This window comes from Geotrypetes seraphini, chromosome 1 (genome assembly GCF_902459505.1).
Source record: "Geotrypetes seraphini chromosome 1, aGeoSer1.1, whole genome shotgun sequence".
NCBI classification, from domain to species: Eukaryota; Metazoa; Chordata; class Amphibia; order Gymnophiona; family Dermophiidae; genus Geotrypetes; species Geotrypetes seraphini.
In genome coordinates, this window is record NC_047084.1 from 95,441,757 (window position 1) to 95,458,410 (window position 16,654).

The 16,654-nt window shown below is 42.3% G+C and overlaps 1 protein-coding gene across 6 annotated transcripts in view; it reads right to left on the reverse strand.

The window, feature by feature from the left end:
* Nucleotides 1–16,654, reverse strand: part of SETBP1 (SET binding protein 1) — a 585,862-nt gene that overhangs the window by 285,308 nt on the left and 283,900 nt on the right. For all 6 annotated transcript variants that reach the window (XM_033935289.1, XM_033935271.1, XM_033935279.1 and 3 more), the window contains one exon: nucleotides 15,742–15,804. In XM_033935289.1, the coding sequence (XP_033791180.1) occupies nucleotides 15,742–15,804 (63 nt within the window). The remainder of the gene's footprint in view (nucleotides 1–15,741; nucleotides 15,805–16,654) is intronic.

The window sequence follows — 16,654 nt, forward strand, 5'->3', positions numbered from 1 at the left end:
TTTCACCAGATGGCAAACCTGGCAGGGTGTGCACCTGCAAAGCTTTAAAAGAAATATTATAATGCATGCCTGTGTTGCAAGTCAGGAATGAGGCATGCAGCAGAATTCACTGCTCTTTGACAAGAGGCGTGTCGTGAATGCGCCTACTGGGACCGCCAACTCATTCCGCAAAGGTCACCTTAGCTGTGATTCAAACTGGTGGCCTAGAGGTAATAGGTTCTGTAGAGATGCAACCAGTCCCCGCATTACTGGCACATGTATTGAGAAGAGAAACTATTGACAGTAAATGCTACAAAGTCAATGATCGCATGTTTAAATCAAGCTTTTGAGGCTGGCCATACTACCGATCAAATAACCTTTTCTAAAGAGGAGCTTTAGGGCTTCAATCCAGAACTGAAATGTAGAATTTCCTGTTCTTTGTGTTTCATGATCTCTTCTTTTTTTTCCCCCCAAAAAAATTTCCTTTTACTGGAGTTCAGGGAGAAAGGTTCAGGTCAATATTCAGAGTGGGAAGTGTTATCAGGAGACAAGACATATGGGTAGAGGGCTCTGGAGCTATAGTCCTATAATTATGAATCTATTATAAATACATAAACTAAGAAAATTAAAATACAAAACATAACCCTAATAATAATCATACCTTATAAATATATAAGGGACCCAGATGATAGCCATCGGAACTGGGGTTGATGGCAGTTAAAGAATAGAATGGGAATGGTGGTTGAAGTGAATTGGGGTGGAGATGGAGGTGGGTATGGAGAGGGATAGGGATATGATGTATTCCGGAAAGGCATTTAAGATCTGGTGTTAAATGATCCTAATAATTACAAGTCAAAGATCTTGATGCTTTTTTGGAGTGTGTTTCTGTTTCTCTCTATGCTTATTTTTATCTCTATTTTGTTTACTTTAATTATTATTTTAATTCTAACTTTAAATTATTTATTCATTACTTGTTGGAATATTTCATTTCTATCTCTATCTCTGCCTCTGTCTTTTTATTTTTATTTTTCATACTGTTTCTTCAGGTACTTTAGTTAGATTGTGAGCCTTTGGGACAGTTAGGGAATTTCCAAGCACCTCTCTTATTTATGTAGTTTTTATTTATTGTATCTTTAATGCATCATTTTTGTAAACCGCTTGGAAACCTCACGGTTATTAGCGGTATATAAGAATTAAATTAAATTAAATATTGATGACAACCATCAGGGACAGAAAACCAATTCACAGCTTGTCAGCTAGTTGAAAGCAGGCTTCACTGAACGACTCCACAACTCCAAATGCCATGTTTAAACCAAAAAAGGCAGGGTTATATAATCGAACTGCTGACATCATGACCTAGCCTCCTGTATCCACTATTGAACCCCTGGGGTTCTACTTAACCAGTTAGTGCCAAACTGCAAACTTGCCGCTCTGGGGGCGGAGTCTGTACATAGCAGGTTAAGTGCTGATATTAAGGATATAACCAGCCAGGTTAATCACATAAATAGGACCACATAAAAGTCCATCCAATCTTTACGTAGGAACTCACGGCCAGTTAAGCGATGAATATCGCACTTAGAGGCTCATTTAAAAAACAAACAAACTTACCGTCATAACAGTATGCACAATGACATGAAAAAGCCATATAGAAAGGTTAGGGCTGGAGTTTGGACAGAGTTTTCATGAATGCCCATAAAATGGAAAGTAGGCCAATCTACTGTACGTGCTTACTTGAATAACCAAGTTGAAGACATTTAGCCTCACTTGAGAGCAAGTGTAATTAGGGGGCCGCTGAAAAGTTCTTAGCCCAACCAAAAGAATGATGTGGAGCCATGAAACTTAGAAGTTATTCCACACTTTTCTTGACACTTATCGTTTGAGTGATATGACATGAAAAGTGTCAAGAAAAGTGTGGAATAACTTCTAAGTTTCATGGCTCCACATCATTCTCTTCTTGGTTGGGCTGAGAACTGTTCATTGGCCCCTCGTATTGTGATGTCATAATGCCTCATTCCACCAGTGCCTAAGAGCCAACCTCATCGGTGATGTCACAATGGCTTGGTTTCCCTGTACTTGTGGCCATCTACTAGATGCATTTGCCTCATTGAAATGAAAAGTGTCAAGAAAAGTGTGGAATAACTTCTAAGTTTCATGGCTCCACATCATTCTCTTCTTGGTTGGGCTGAGAACTCGTATAATGGGCACCTACGTTTTATAGAATCAGTACCAATATCGGAGCCTAACTTTAGGAAAACTTTCTAGAATCAGAGCCTTTCTGTTTTGCATATTAACTATTAAGCACTAATATTGCTCCATTAATGAACCACAAGGCCAGATAAATACGAATTTCACAGCTGTTCAGCACCAAAGTCTGGACAGCTCCCATAATAGACAGGGACAATCAGAGAGCAGGACAGACAGACATTATGAAGTTCCTATTCCTGCAGAAGAAAACTCCAAAGGAAATCCATGAATGCATGATGCGAACATTGAGTGACAAATGCCCATCATACTCCACAGTGAAGAAGTGGTATGCAAACTTTCAACATGGAGATTTGGAGACCAAAGATGCAGCAAAGTCTGGGATGCTTCAAATGGTGGTAGCTCCTGAAATTGTTTACCATGCCTATTACCTGATTTTGGCAGATCGGCAAATATTGGCTAAAACAATTGCTAAGACACTACAGATATCCAGAAAACGTGTTGGCTGTACAGTCCATGAGCAGCTGGGTATGCCAAAGATGTCAGCTAAATGAGGGTCCAAATGTTTGAATGCCGATGAGAAATGACATCAAGTGGACACTTCCAAGTTGATTTTGCAGCATTTTCAGCAAGCTGGTGCCAACAGTCCATGTAATGGCGGCATTCAAGTTCTCCAAGGCCGAGGAAATTCAAGATCCAAAAATCAGCAGGAATATTTATGGCCACAATGTTTTGGGATCATGAAGATGTTGTAATGACTGACTATCTTCCAAGGGGCAAGACAGTTAATGCTGAATACTACTGTAACTTGCTGTGCTGATTAAAGGAGGCATTGAAAGAAAAAAGGGGAGGGGAGCTGCAGAAAGGAGTTATTTTTTTGCAAGACAATGTACCTGCTCACAAAATGATGGACATTTTGACAAAGTTGGGATTACAATGCATAGCCTACTTTAGAAAGAGTTTGAAAGGGCAACAATTTTTAAGTGATAAGAACATAAGAATAGCCCAGTAGCCCGTTCTAACGGTTGCCAATCCAGATCCCTAATACCTGGTCAAAACCCAAGGAGTAACAACATTCCATTCAGAATCCTAAAGAATATCAAGATTCTGGAATCCCAAAGAGTAACAAAAGATTCTGGAACCCCAAAGAGTAACAACGTTTTATGCTACCGATCCTGGACAAGCAGAGGCTTCCCCGATGTCTTTCTCAATAACAGACTATGGACTTTTCCTCCAGGAAATTGTCCAAACCTTTCTTAAAACCAGCTAATCTATCCGCTCTTACCACAACCTCTGGCTATGCGTTCCAGAGCTGAACTATTTTCTGAGTGAAAAAATATTTCCTACTATTGGTTTTAAAAGTATTGCCCTGTAACTTCATCGATTCAGAGGTGATTGCAGCAGCGGAGCAATATTTCAGTGACCAATCCAATCCAATCCAATCCTGATTCATCCCTCAAACAAAGAAGGGATCAAATTGACAGATGAAAGATCATTAATTAGAAACAGAAACCAGACATCAGAGTATTTTTAGAAAGAGTTACAGAAACTTCAGACACGATGTGGCAAGTGTGTTGAACTTAGTGGTGAATATGTGGAATAACATGTAAGTTTCATGTCTCCATGTCATTCCTTCTTGGTTGGGCTGAGAACTATAGAAACATAGAAACATAGAAATTGACGGCAGAAAAGGGCCACAGCCCATCGAGTCTGCCCATACCAATGACCCACTCCCTGACTTCTACTCCCCTATAGATCCCACGTGAATATCCCATTTCCTCTTGAAATCCAACACGCTGCTGGCCTCAATCACCTGCTGAGGCAGCTCGTTCCAATGATCGACCACCCTTTCGGTGAAGAAATACAGCACCCCTTCAAAGAATGTATAATCTCATATTGGAGTTGCCTCTCCCTGTTCAAAACAGCGTTACATAAAATATGGAAACGGATAAAGGAAATGGATAAAGGTCCTCTAGCATTTCACAAAGAGGCTACCAAAACTGCATAATGCAAAAGATCTGATTTACATAAAACAAATTATGTTTTCCTTTTCAATTCAATGGTATTCCAAACTAGGGGAGGGAGAAGGGGGTGGGGAGAGCAATTAGCTTATGAAGTGAAGTGACACATGAGAGACTCAAGGAAAACCACTTTCCAAACCTGGCCCATAGATTTTACAATACATGAGACAGAGCTGTAAATGAGCGACCAGGATGGTAAAGGGCATGGAACTCCTCTTGTACGAGGAAAGACTAAAACGGTTAGGGGTCTTCAGCTTGGAAAAAAGACGGCTGAGGGGAGATATGATTGAAGTCTACAAAATCCTGAGTGGAGTAGAACGGGTACAAGTGGATCGATTTTTCACTCAATCAAAAATTACAAAGACTAGGGGACACTCGATGAAATTACAAGGAAATACTTTTAAAACCAATAGGAGGAATTTTTTTTCACTCAGAGAATAGTTAAGCTCTGGAATGCGTTGCCGGAGGTTGTGGTAAGAGCGGAAAGCACAGCTGGTTTTAAGAAAGGTTTGGACAAGTTCCTGGAGGAAAATTCCATAGTCTGTTATTGAGAAACCACCATATAAATCAGAATAAAAATGTACATACCTGCCTCCAGAACATCAGCATTTGGCATAGGAAAGCCTAGTAGAGTTGCAAAAAGGTGGCTTAAGTAGTCTGGGAGGTGGGCTAGTGAACCATAGAGAGGAAGACCCAGGCTCATAAGCCACTCTAATGACTGTATTTATGGTAAAAAATGTGAGGGCCCCAAAATGCTACTCTCATGTCATATAGGTGCCACCTGAAGCCATAAAGGCTATCGGGACTGTAGACAAGCGGGTATAGAGGGTAAAGAGGAGACTGAGAGGAGACATGATTGAAACGTTCAAGATAATGAAGGGAATAGACTTAGTAGATAAAGACAGGTAGAGAGAATGAGAGGGCACTCTCTAAAGTTAAAAGGGGATAGATTCCGTACAAACGTAAGGAAGTTCTTCTTCACCCAGAGAGTGGTGGAAAACTGGAACGCTCTTCCGGAGACTGTTTTAGGGGAAAACACCCTCCAGGGATTCAAGACAAAGTTAGACAAGTTCCTGCTAGACCAGAACGTACGCAGGTAAGGCTAGACTCAGTTAGGGCTCAGGTCCTTGACCTAGTGGCCGCCGCAGGAGTGGACTGCTGGGCACGATGGACCACTGGTCTGACCCAGCAGTGACAATTCTTATGTTCTTAGTGGGTTTTTGGGGGGCTCACCATGACCTATAAGGGAGTTCTGGTAAGATATTTATGTGGCAGCCTTTTTGTGAAGTTCACAGAAGGCCCTGAAAGGTGCCCCACTGTTCTCTTGCTATGTCTAGGTGGCGAGTCCAACACTTTGCTGTCCCCTCCAACATTCAAAAGGTCTTGTTCTGGATGTTTCAGACTTGAACAAATATTTGGTCAAGAATGTGGTATAAAGATAAGCATACTGGCGGTCTGGACAATCAAACACCTGGATGAACAGAGAGATTTTTGGAAAAAAAAAAAATATTTTCACCATACTTTTTGAGAATGGACCTTTTATGGCTACTGACTTTGGGTGACTAGCGTCCTATGTCCAAATTGGACTTAGACGTTTCTTTTGATTATGGCCCTCCACTTATTCAATGCACGAAACGTCTTTATTCAAAGCCTTTACAAACTGTTTCATCAGGCCTAGTTTTATATGTAATGGTGGCAGTATGATTCTATCTCGTGCTACCAAAGGTTCATTGATTACATTTTGTCCTCCAGCCACCATATATTCCCTCGGAGGACAATCTTTTTTTTTTCCAGTGTTCATGTTTAGCTCTACTATCCCAAAGGCATATAAAGCAAGGATACCATATCTATGAAATTAGAGCTGATGCAGTCTATCCAACGCATAGAATCAGCACCTCAAATAACCTCCTAGAACCGGTCAAAAACCCAAGGCTCCAAGAATTTTTTTTTTTTTGGACCTGTGGTTCATCTAGTATTCGAAAGAAAATGTTCTCTGCTGTGATGAAATCCCTTGGGAGATCAAAGTTTCTATGAACTGAAAAAAAAAAAAAAAAAAAATTCCTTGCTAAAATATACGAGGGTAAATCAAAAAGTAAAAGCAAAATACATTTAATGTAATGTAATTTATTTCTTATATACCGCTACATCCGTTAGGTTCTAAGCGGTTTGAAGAAAATATACATTAAGATTATAAATGAGAAGTAAGAAGGTACTTAAAAAATTCCCTTACTGTCCCGAAGCTCACAATCTAACTAAAGTACCTGGAAATTAATAAAGAAGAGAAAATAAAGATGGTTGAAAAAAGAAAAATTCTATGTGAATTTATAGGATGGAAATTAAACTGACAGTGAAGAACTGTATGAAAAATACATATGGAATGCAGTTAGAGAGGGTAGGTTACAATCTATTTATGGTATTTGTTTAATTGGAAGGTGTTAAGGTGGGTAATTTGGGGGAAGGTTATCTGAAGGTAGGTGAATCTTCTGGAGGTAAAAGAGGAGGGGTTAAGATATTTGGATGAATTTTTTGAAAAGCAGGGTTTTGATTTCTTTTCGGAATGTTTTGAAGTTGTCTGATATTGTCATAAGATTGGAGATGGAATGGTTGATTTTTGCTGCTTGTGTTGCCAGAAGGTTGTCAAACATTTTCTTGCGTTGTGTGCCTTTGAGTGGGGGGGAAGGCGAAAGGGTTCGAGGTTCTTCTGTGTCTTGAGGTGGAGATTTGGTTTAAGCGGTTGTTTAGATAGGAGGGGGAAGAGCCGTGTAACGCTTTGAATATCAGGCAGTGGAATTTGAATTGGATTCGTGCTTGTATGGGTAGCCAGTGAGGGTCTAAGAAGGCAGTTGTTATGTGATCATATTTTTTGAGTGAGTCAACTTTCGATGAAAAATAACAAACTTTAGTTTATAATGACGGGGGTTGCCATGCAGCTTATCTTAAAAAATTAGAAAAATTGGGACAGATTCAATTATTTATTCTGGTGGGAATCCCTATGTTATGTCTTTAAAATGGAAAGGTTCATGGCCATTCAGAAGGGAAGTCACAAAAAAATTTATGGATGTTTGGGAACCATTAACTGAGGGCTCCTTTTACGAAGCCGTGTTAGCGGTTTAATGCGCATAATAGCATGCGCTAATTTGCCGGCCGCGCTAGCCGCTACAGCCTCCTCTTGAGCAGGCGGTAGTTTTTCGGCTAGCACAGGGGCTAGCGCGCGCTAAAAATGTACGTGCGATAAAGCCGCTAACGCAGCTTCGTAAAAGGAGCCCTAAATATTGTAAGGATTGACTTATTTGTCTAAATGAAGAAAACATACAAATCCGGGGGGGAGGGGGAAGGGGGTATGGTTTGGTACTGATTAGGAGGTATGGAGAAGATGTATATAGGATTTTTTATGATTTATTATTCAACTAGCTGATTACCCGGCGTTGCCCGGATATTTATTTATCCCAAAATGTCCAACCCCCTACATGTCCCACCCCCCTATGTCCCACATGTCCCACCCCCACGTTATCCCCCCCCCACATGTCCCATATGCCCCACCCCCATGTCCCAACCCCCTTCCCTCCACATGTCCCAAAGGAATGTCCCTCTCTATGGGGCTGAACTTAGACTTAAACGGCATCGGGAGTGTCGGTATTTATCTAAGCGAGCCCGAAAACTATGGGTTGGACATAAATATCTATCGCTTTTGATAATTTTAACATATCACCCCCTTCCCACCCCCACAGTATTTTACCCCGTCCCACCTGCACAATATTTTTCCCCAGATAGTAAGTCATATGTGTACCAAGTTTGGTTGAAATCTCTCCATGCGTTTCAGAGTTATGCTGAGTATTCATCTGTGAGCCCGAAAACACTATGGGGTAGATACTAAAATCTGTCATTTTCAATCATTTTTACATATCCCCCTTCCCACCCCCACAGTGTTTGTCCTCAGATAGTAAGTAATGTGTATGTCAAGTTTGGTTGAAATATGTCCATGCATTGAAGAGTTATGCTGGAACATACATACATACACACACACACATATATTCAAATTATAATGTGAAATATTTGACAAAATGAATACAATACAACTAACGCAAAATTTGATTATAAACAACATTTTTAGTTTCACCTCCAGGAGCAAGAACATATAAAATCTTGGGTGAACCCACCATTGAGCAAGCAACATAGAGTTGTGGGCCGCGAGACCCCCAGAACATATCACCCCAGGTAGTGAGGGATCAGCATACCAAGTTTCGTTCAAATCGGTCAAGCCGTTTTTGAATTACTGTGAGAATGGCAGCTTTTTCCATTTTTTCCATTGACATGAATGGGTGAAATCTGATGTTCTGTTTGTAGCTCCGCCCACGTGTGCAGGTGGGCCGCGAGACCCCCAGAACATATCACCCCAGGTAGTGAGGGATCTGCATACCAAGTTTCGTTCAAATCGGTCAAGCCGTTTTTGAATTACTGTGAGAATGGCAGCTTTTTCCATTTTTTCCATTGACATGAATGGGTGAAATCTGATGTTCTGTTTGTAGCTCCGCCCACGTGTGCAGGTGGGCCGCGAGACCCCCAGAACATATCACCCCAGGTAGTGAGGGATCTGCATACCAAGTTTCGTTCAAATCGGTCAAGCCGTTTTTGAATTACTGTGAGAATGGCAGCTTTTTACATTTTTTCCATTGACATGAATGGGTGAAATCTGATGTTCTGTTTGTAGCTCCGCCCACGTGTGCAGGTGGGCCGCGAGACCCCCAGAACATATCACCCCAGGTAGTGAGGGATCAGCATACCAAGTTTAGTTCAAATCGGTCCCACAGCTTTTTACATTTTTCCCATTAACTTGAATGGGTGAAATCTGAAGTTCTGTTTGTAGCTCCGCCCACGTGTGCAGTTGGGCCGCGAGACCCCCAGAACATATCATCCCGGGTAGTGAGGGATCCGCATACCAAGTTTCGTTCAAATCGGGCAAGCCGGTTTTGCGGAGGCAGGTTTTACATTTTTTCCATTGACATGAATGGGTGAAATCTGAAGTTCTGTTTGTAGCTCCGCCCACGTGTGCAGATGGGCCGCGAGACCCCCAGAACATATCACCCCAGGTAGTGAGGGATCTGCATACCAAGTTTCGTTCAAATCGGGCAAGTCGTTTTTGCGTTGGCAGCTGTTTTACATTTTTTCCATTGACATGAATGGGTGAAATCCGATTATCTGTTTGTAGCTCCGCCCACGTGTGCAGGTGGGCCGCGAGACCCCCAGAACATATCATCCCGGGTAGTGAGGGATCTGCATACCAAGTTTCGTTCAAATCGGTCAAGCCGTTTTTGTGTGATCGCGGCACATACATACATACCTCCGATTTTATATATATAGATTGGATAAATGGGTGGGGAAAAGTAATTTTTGTCATTATTTCTAATACGTTTATTGCGTTGTAATGTTAATATTTTATGTAAATGCATCATTTGTTGTGCACAATTGTAGTTTTATAAAAAAGGAATAAAGAAGTTACAAAAAAAAAAAAAAGAACTGTGAGCAATTGAACATATCACTTTTCCACATAGTCCCCATGCAAGATGACACATTTCTTGCATTGTTCAATTAGCGTCTGCATTCCTGCAGAGAAGTGTTTCAATTGCTTCAAAGCCAGGTGAGCCCTACTTCCTTTACTTCATCATGCTTTATCTTTTGTTCTCCGGGTCGCAGCGATGCACCCATGTCTCGTCGCCAGTGACAATTCTCTCCACAATACTCGGATCTTCTCCATATTGACTCAGGAACTGGGTCGCAACCTCCATATGCTTTTTGTTTGTGCAGATCAGGAAGCTGTTTGGGAACCCATCATGCACAGACTTTTCTGTATCCCAAGTCTTTATGCCAAATGCAGATCCATAGCTGATATCCAAATTTGTAGTCAATCGAGACACCTTATCCGTTGGTCTTCTCTAATCAAGGCATTTGCCCTGTCAACGTGTTTCTTGTGCGCGCAATGTTGATGGGCGACTAGACAAACATTGTCGGTTACACCTGTTCTTCCCGCTTTAAACCTTTTTACCCACTCATAAACCTTTCCTTGATTCATGGTGCTATGCCCATACTGAGTCAATATCTGAAGGCGAATTTCCAAGTTGTTCTTTGATGGCGCAATATTGCAGTGGAGTGTCCATGTTTCTGGCCTCGTGACTGTCACACGACTAAAGGTACTGTGCGTGAAACGTTATGGAAGCTCAATGTAATACACTTCAAGCTGTCTCAGTATCTGCTGTTAAAGATTCTACAGCGATACATTCTAAAATAGAATCAATGGAAAATATGCATAGAGCGAGAAATCTCCGCTTGGTCAATTTCCCTGTAACTCATTTATTATCACCTGAAATTTTGTTAAGGAAATTTTTTAAAGAAATACTGGGATTGCCCAATGTGGAGAACTTTCCAATAAATAATTATTATTATGTTCCTCAAAAAAAAAAAAAAAGAATCTGCCCAGGAGGTGGACCATTTGATCACAACCGAAATTAATTTAACTGAATTTTTGGAAGATCCTCAAGATGTGATTCAGAGTCGGACTACCCTGGTGATAACATGCATGAGTGAGATAGGTAAGATGTTAATAATGAAACTTTACTTCAAAAATAGGTTAACAAAGTTTTGTGGAGACTTGGTTAGAATCTTTCCTGATGTCTCTAGAGCTACTCAATTCAGAAGGAAAGAGTTTTTGAGGTTAAAAGTTAGAGTTTTGGCTCTAGAGGCATCTTTTTACCTGAAATTTCCATGTAAATGTTTAGTCAAGTTACAAGATGTTGAATATGCTTTTTGGGATCATGTTTCTGGTGGAATGAGGCATTATGACATCACAATATCTGCTCTGGATACCAGAGACGGTCATTCTGTAGTGTCTGTTTCAACCTCGGTCCTTCTACACCAGCGTTCTTCAAAGCAAAGCTTGCGGGTCAGTGGTTGTGGCCATTCATACTCTGATTCTTATGTGAGCCAAGGATAATGAAGCCATTGTGACATCACTGATGTGATTGGCTCTTAGGCACTGGTGGAATGAGGCATTATGACATCACAATATCTGCTCTGGATACCAGAGACTGTCATTCTGTAGTGTCTGTTTCAACCTCGGTCCTTCTACACCAGCATTCTTCAAAGCAAAGCTTGCGGGTCAGTGGTTGTGGCCATTCATACTCTGATTCTTATGTGAGCCAAGGATAATGAAGCCATTGTGACATCACTGATGTGATTGGCTCTTAGGCACTGGTGGAATGAGGCATTATGACATCACAATATCTGCTCTGGATACCAGAGACTGTCATTCTGTAGTGTCTGTTTCAACCTCGGTCCTTCTACACCAGCGTTCTTCAAAGCAAAGCTTGCGGGTCAGTGGTTGTGGCCATTCGTACTCTGATTCTTCTCTCTCTCCTTAAAGAATGAAGATGGTTTCCCGCGGTTATCCGCGGGGACGGGAACGGTGATGAATTTTGTCACCGTGTCATTCTCTAATCAGATGAACTTCACAAGATCCTACCTCAGTTTAAAGAGAACAAGGAAACTGTTCTCTGTCATTTTTGGATGGATTTAATGGCTGTTTCCAGAAAACACTGGAGGTGCCAATATAGGAGCTATGAATATAAGAATGCAAAGAACGGCAGCACCACTTCATAAGCTCTTTCCGTGCCCTAAAATGCCATTTGGTTTGCATGTCAATATCGCTACACAAATATGCACTACACAAACGGGATACTTGAAACCCACTGAAAAGAAAGGGGGGGGGGAAACAGAAAAGAAACTGAAAACCATCATTCTGATCTCTCCTTGCAAGACCCCTTTGTCTGCCTCACTGCAATCCTTCCCTAGAGCGGGATTTGGTGAAGGTTTTTTTTTTTTTTTCCTTTTTGCTGCCTGCCATTCATTCTTCTAGAATTTATCCCGCTTCTTTAACTCGGCATGAGTCTGGGCAGATGTCCAAAAAAACACCCTCCCATCAACAACAACAACAAAAAAAATTCCTCCACTTCAATTCAGTCGCTCTAGTCTCTCGCCGCCTCTTTTAACATTCTGAATGATTGATCGTGCCCCCTCCTCTCACTCTGGGCCGTTAGAGGTCTCTCGACTGGGCATCCACCCTCTGTGGGAAACAAGTTCTCTCAGACACTAGGTCCTGGGACCCCCGTTGCTTCTTTTCACATGAAAAAAAGAATGGAGGGGGGAGGAGGCCGGGGGGAGGGAGAAGATCCTGAAAAGGCCCTTGATTAGGACAGGCCCAACAGGTCCAAAGCAAACAAACAACTGAATAGTAACAGTTCTTTGTGCTTTGCTTCTCCCAGCTCCTCCACGGCAATGGGAAACACAAAGAACAGAGGGGCCCAGGATAACCGTATTGCTGATTTTCTTATAAAAGATGAGGCTTTAAGCAGCTGCGTATGGATTGTTAGTCTTCCAAAGAAGGAGGAGGGGTGGGTTCTGTTCAGATGAGACTACTAGCCATCCTGACAGAAGAAATTCATCTATAGCCAAAAATAAGTAAAAGGAAAACAAAACGTGAACACTTTGAGGACGAACAAAGTAATGAACAAGGGTAATGACTGAAAAGAAAAGGTCCGTGCACCTATTAATCCAAACTGCTCCACTTCGAGGTGCAAAACCATCTACTTCGTACGACTGGACCAGGGGAAAATAAAGCCCATTTAATCCATATTCCTCCTTGGCTTCTTAAGTCCTCGGAAACCTTACAGTTAAATAGAAGATGCTTGATGTTTCTGTGAAAGCCAAAAAAACTCTGTGGAGTGACGATGTTCCCAAGTGGACTTTATTTGAAAGTATCAAAGTTCCAAAGGTACACTAAAATCATCCACATAAAATAATTCCATCCACATAAAAGTAAATCATCCACATAAAAGCCTTAAAGGACCTAGTCCGCTAGGGATACAGGACCCAACACGGCCCGCGTTTCGACAAAAAGTCTTCTTCAGGGGTCCCTGGGGGTCCTATAAAGGTGAGTACGTGGGCAACAATTGTGTGGTGAACCGGAAGTGAGACACCGCTTGCATTTTGTTTCTGTGAAAGCAGCAATTTAATTTCACTCAGAAGTGAACCAAACCCCCCCCCCCCCCCAAAAAAAAAAAATACAAAACAAAAAAACCCAGAGAGGACATAAAGAGCCGCAAGACAAAAATCGTGCAGGTTAATGGCTGATCCTGCGAAGTGGAATTATGTTATGAACCGGAGCGCCTTGCTCGTCCCAATTTCATTGGCAATTGTTTTTATCAAAAACTGTGAATTCCATCGCACAGCAGCGGCAAGGAGTTAAAGAGACATCAGCCCAAAGCGAGCATCCGCCTGCCATGGACTCAAATAAGGTTCAAGTGCTAAAAATTCCACCCCACAGGAAGTTCCACCAAGGGCATAGTTAGGGGTGGATTCTGGGAGATTTGGGATGTGGTTTGACTTAAGCACACCACATTTAGGCCAAGGAAAATCTGACCTAAAGAGGAGCGCAACTAAGGTTTCAACGCCTACCGGTACCTAAGACAGCTGAGGCGCTGCACCTAGCAGATGATTGACAATTGTACTCAATAACACAAGTTAGGTGCCGTTTATATAATTGGGGCCCACATGGCCTATCAAGTCAGCCTATCCATGCCATCTACAGTACTATCCCTTCCTCTTCCTTAACATAGAAACATGACGACAGATAAAGGCCAAATGGTCCATCCAGTCTTCCCTATTGGCTAAGGCTCTTAACATTTGCATCTCCTCTTCCTATAGGCTAAAGCTCTTTACACCTGCATTGTGATGTCATAGAACTTTATGGTTATAGAAACATAGTAACATGATGGCAAATAAAGGTGAAATGGCCCATCTAGTCTGCCCATCTGCAGCATCCACTATCTTTTTCTCTCACCGAGAGATCCCACGTGCCTATCCCAGGCCCTTTTGAATTCAGACACAGCCTCTGTTTCCACCACCTCTTCCGGGAGACTGTTCCACGCATCTACTACCTTTTCTGTAAAAAAGTATTTCCTTTGGAGCCTATCACCTCTTAACTTCATCCTATGCCCTCTCATTGCAGAGTTTCCTTTCAAATGAAAGCGACTCGACTCATGCACATTTATATTATGTGAATAAATTACATGAACTTATGGGATGGGAGGCCAGACTGGCTTACTCCTCTCGCCACAGAAGCAGTGACTTTGTTCGTATTTGGTCTCCTTATTTGGACCCTCTGCCTCCAAGGAGTCGTAGTCACATTTTGAGCAGACTGCAGTTGTATCCTACCCCATCTGTCTGACCTTGGTTACCTCATTGCTCTTGGATTAGGGGGGAGGGGGAAGGGTGGGGATGGGGGGGAGGATCTGTTCGGTTTGGATCTGTCGGGGGGGTTTAGCTACATTTACCCCCTCTTTTACAAAGGTGCGCCAAGGTTTTTAGCGTGCGCTAAATGCTAATGCGTGCATGTTATCTTATGGATGCGTTAGCGGTTAGTGCATGCGTTGATTTTGTGTGCGCTAAATCCGCGCTAAAACGCTTAGCGCGCCTTTGTAAAAGAGGGCCCTAGTGCCAACTAAGAGGTGTTGAGTGCGAATTATCGGTGCCGATTTAGCCTATTACTCAATTAAGGTAGGCGCTTACATCATCTTGGGGGCGTCAATATAGGCACCTAAATTTAGGCACCCTTTATAGAATTTGGGGGTAAGTGCAAAAACTGTGTGCTATTGGGTTTATGCCCATCATGTCCCCTGCTGTAACCATACAGAACGTTTCTTTACCACATAATCGTTACAGATGCACGTTATCAACTTCTCTTGAGGCCTCGGTACCCTTGCATCATCAACTGCACGAGTGGAAGTTCTGAAAGTTGCATGCGCTGAGATATGCAGTCCGTGCCTATTTTCCGCTCATGATTTGCTCAGTTACTATCCTCTCGGCAGGGAGGTGAAGTGCAAGGGCTGTAGGAGAGACTGTGCGCTGGCGGGGGACTTGGAGAGAACCAGTGGGACCAGTACACACATGCTGGATTATTCTGTTTATACTTGACTGAGCTGGGCATCCTTTACAGTGCTGAAACGTTTACCTAACACTTCACAAAGGCATATCGTCAAAACACGGCTCATGTCAGGTCTTCCAATGAAGCCTGTTTCTTCATACCCATTCTTGGGGCCTGCTGTGTTTGGTTTTTTTTACCTCTTGTGCATCATTCTCTGCACTTCTGACACCCGCCGTCCTGTTGCTGCTGTTCCTACCCGTTAATACAGCATGCTATAAATACCCCTGGAGGCTGATTCCTACTTGTTGTGTTTTGCCGAACCCTTGACTGACCAGAATAGAGGTCTAGATGACATGCAGTAAACTTATAATTGCAATGTGGCTTCATTACATCATCAACTAACACTTTTCCAGCTAATTCATTTTTGCCCTATCCAGCACCCAATATGTTGGCTTACCCCTTACAAAGAACGATTATCGAGCAACTGGTAGTATCAAAACTCAAGAAGTCAACATGTGTAGCTTAACCACCCAATCCTTTATGCTTCCATTGGTGCTGTTTACTGACCTTGCTCTTAGAAGAACTTGAAGTGGAGTCTTCTTGCTTATGAAGCTCATCCGACAGGTACACCTATCAAAGAGAGAAAACATTTTTTTAAAATGTTTTAAAAAGATACAGAGAAGAGCAACCCAAATGTTAACAGAAGATGGAATTGTTCCCTTAGGAAGCAAAGCTAAACATGCTTTTGGGCCTGATTCTATAAATGGCACCTAAAATGTAGGCACCAAGGCCCGGATTCTAGAATCGGCACTGAAATTGTCAGATGCCTACAAAAGCAGCGCCAATCACGCGATTGCGCCGTTTATAGAATTGTGGCTGTGTCACAGATTGGTGCCGGAAATGTAGGCCAGGGTTTTCAAGGCCTACATTTCTGGCGCTTATCTGTGATGAGAATCGCGACTACAGAGGCACCTACCGATGCAATGGGGTACTTCCGGCGTTAACCATGCCTATTTTACCCTTAGGTGCTGGTAGGTGCCTCCATAGTTGTGATTCCGGCGCTACTGCAGAAGGCGCTGTCTTTTTTTAAAATTTTTTTTATGAGATTTTAATTGCTTTCAAATGACGCAATCAATTATTGTGTTGACTGACTGAAGGCAATTAAACCAATTAAAAACAGCGCCATTAGGGTGCTCAACTAGCGGTGCTGTTTATAGAATCCAAGTAGTGTGGCACACTTTATAGAATCGTGACTAGTGACACCTAAAGTGGTCTTAAGCATCAACCTTAGGTGCATCATATTTATGCCAGGGTTTTCTTGGCCTAAGTACCAGCATCTAAGTTAGGCACTTAACAGCGCCTAACTCCAAAACAGGTGCCTACATGTAAAACATGTCCACGATCCACCCCCTAACCACGCCTACTTTCTGGTAGGCTCCTTGCATTAGACGCCTACCTGAAAGTGGTAGGCACCTACCAT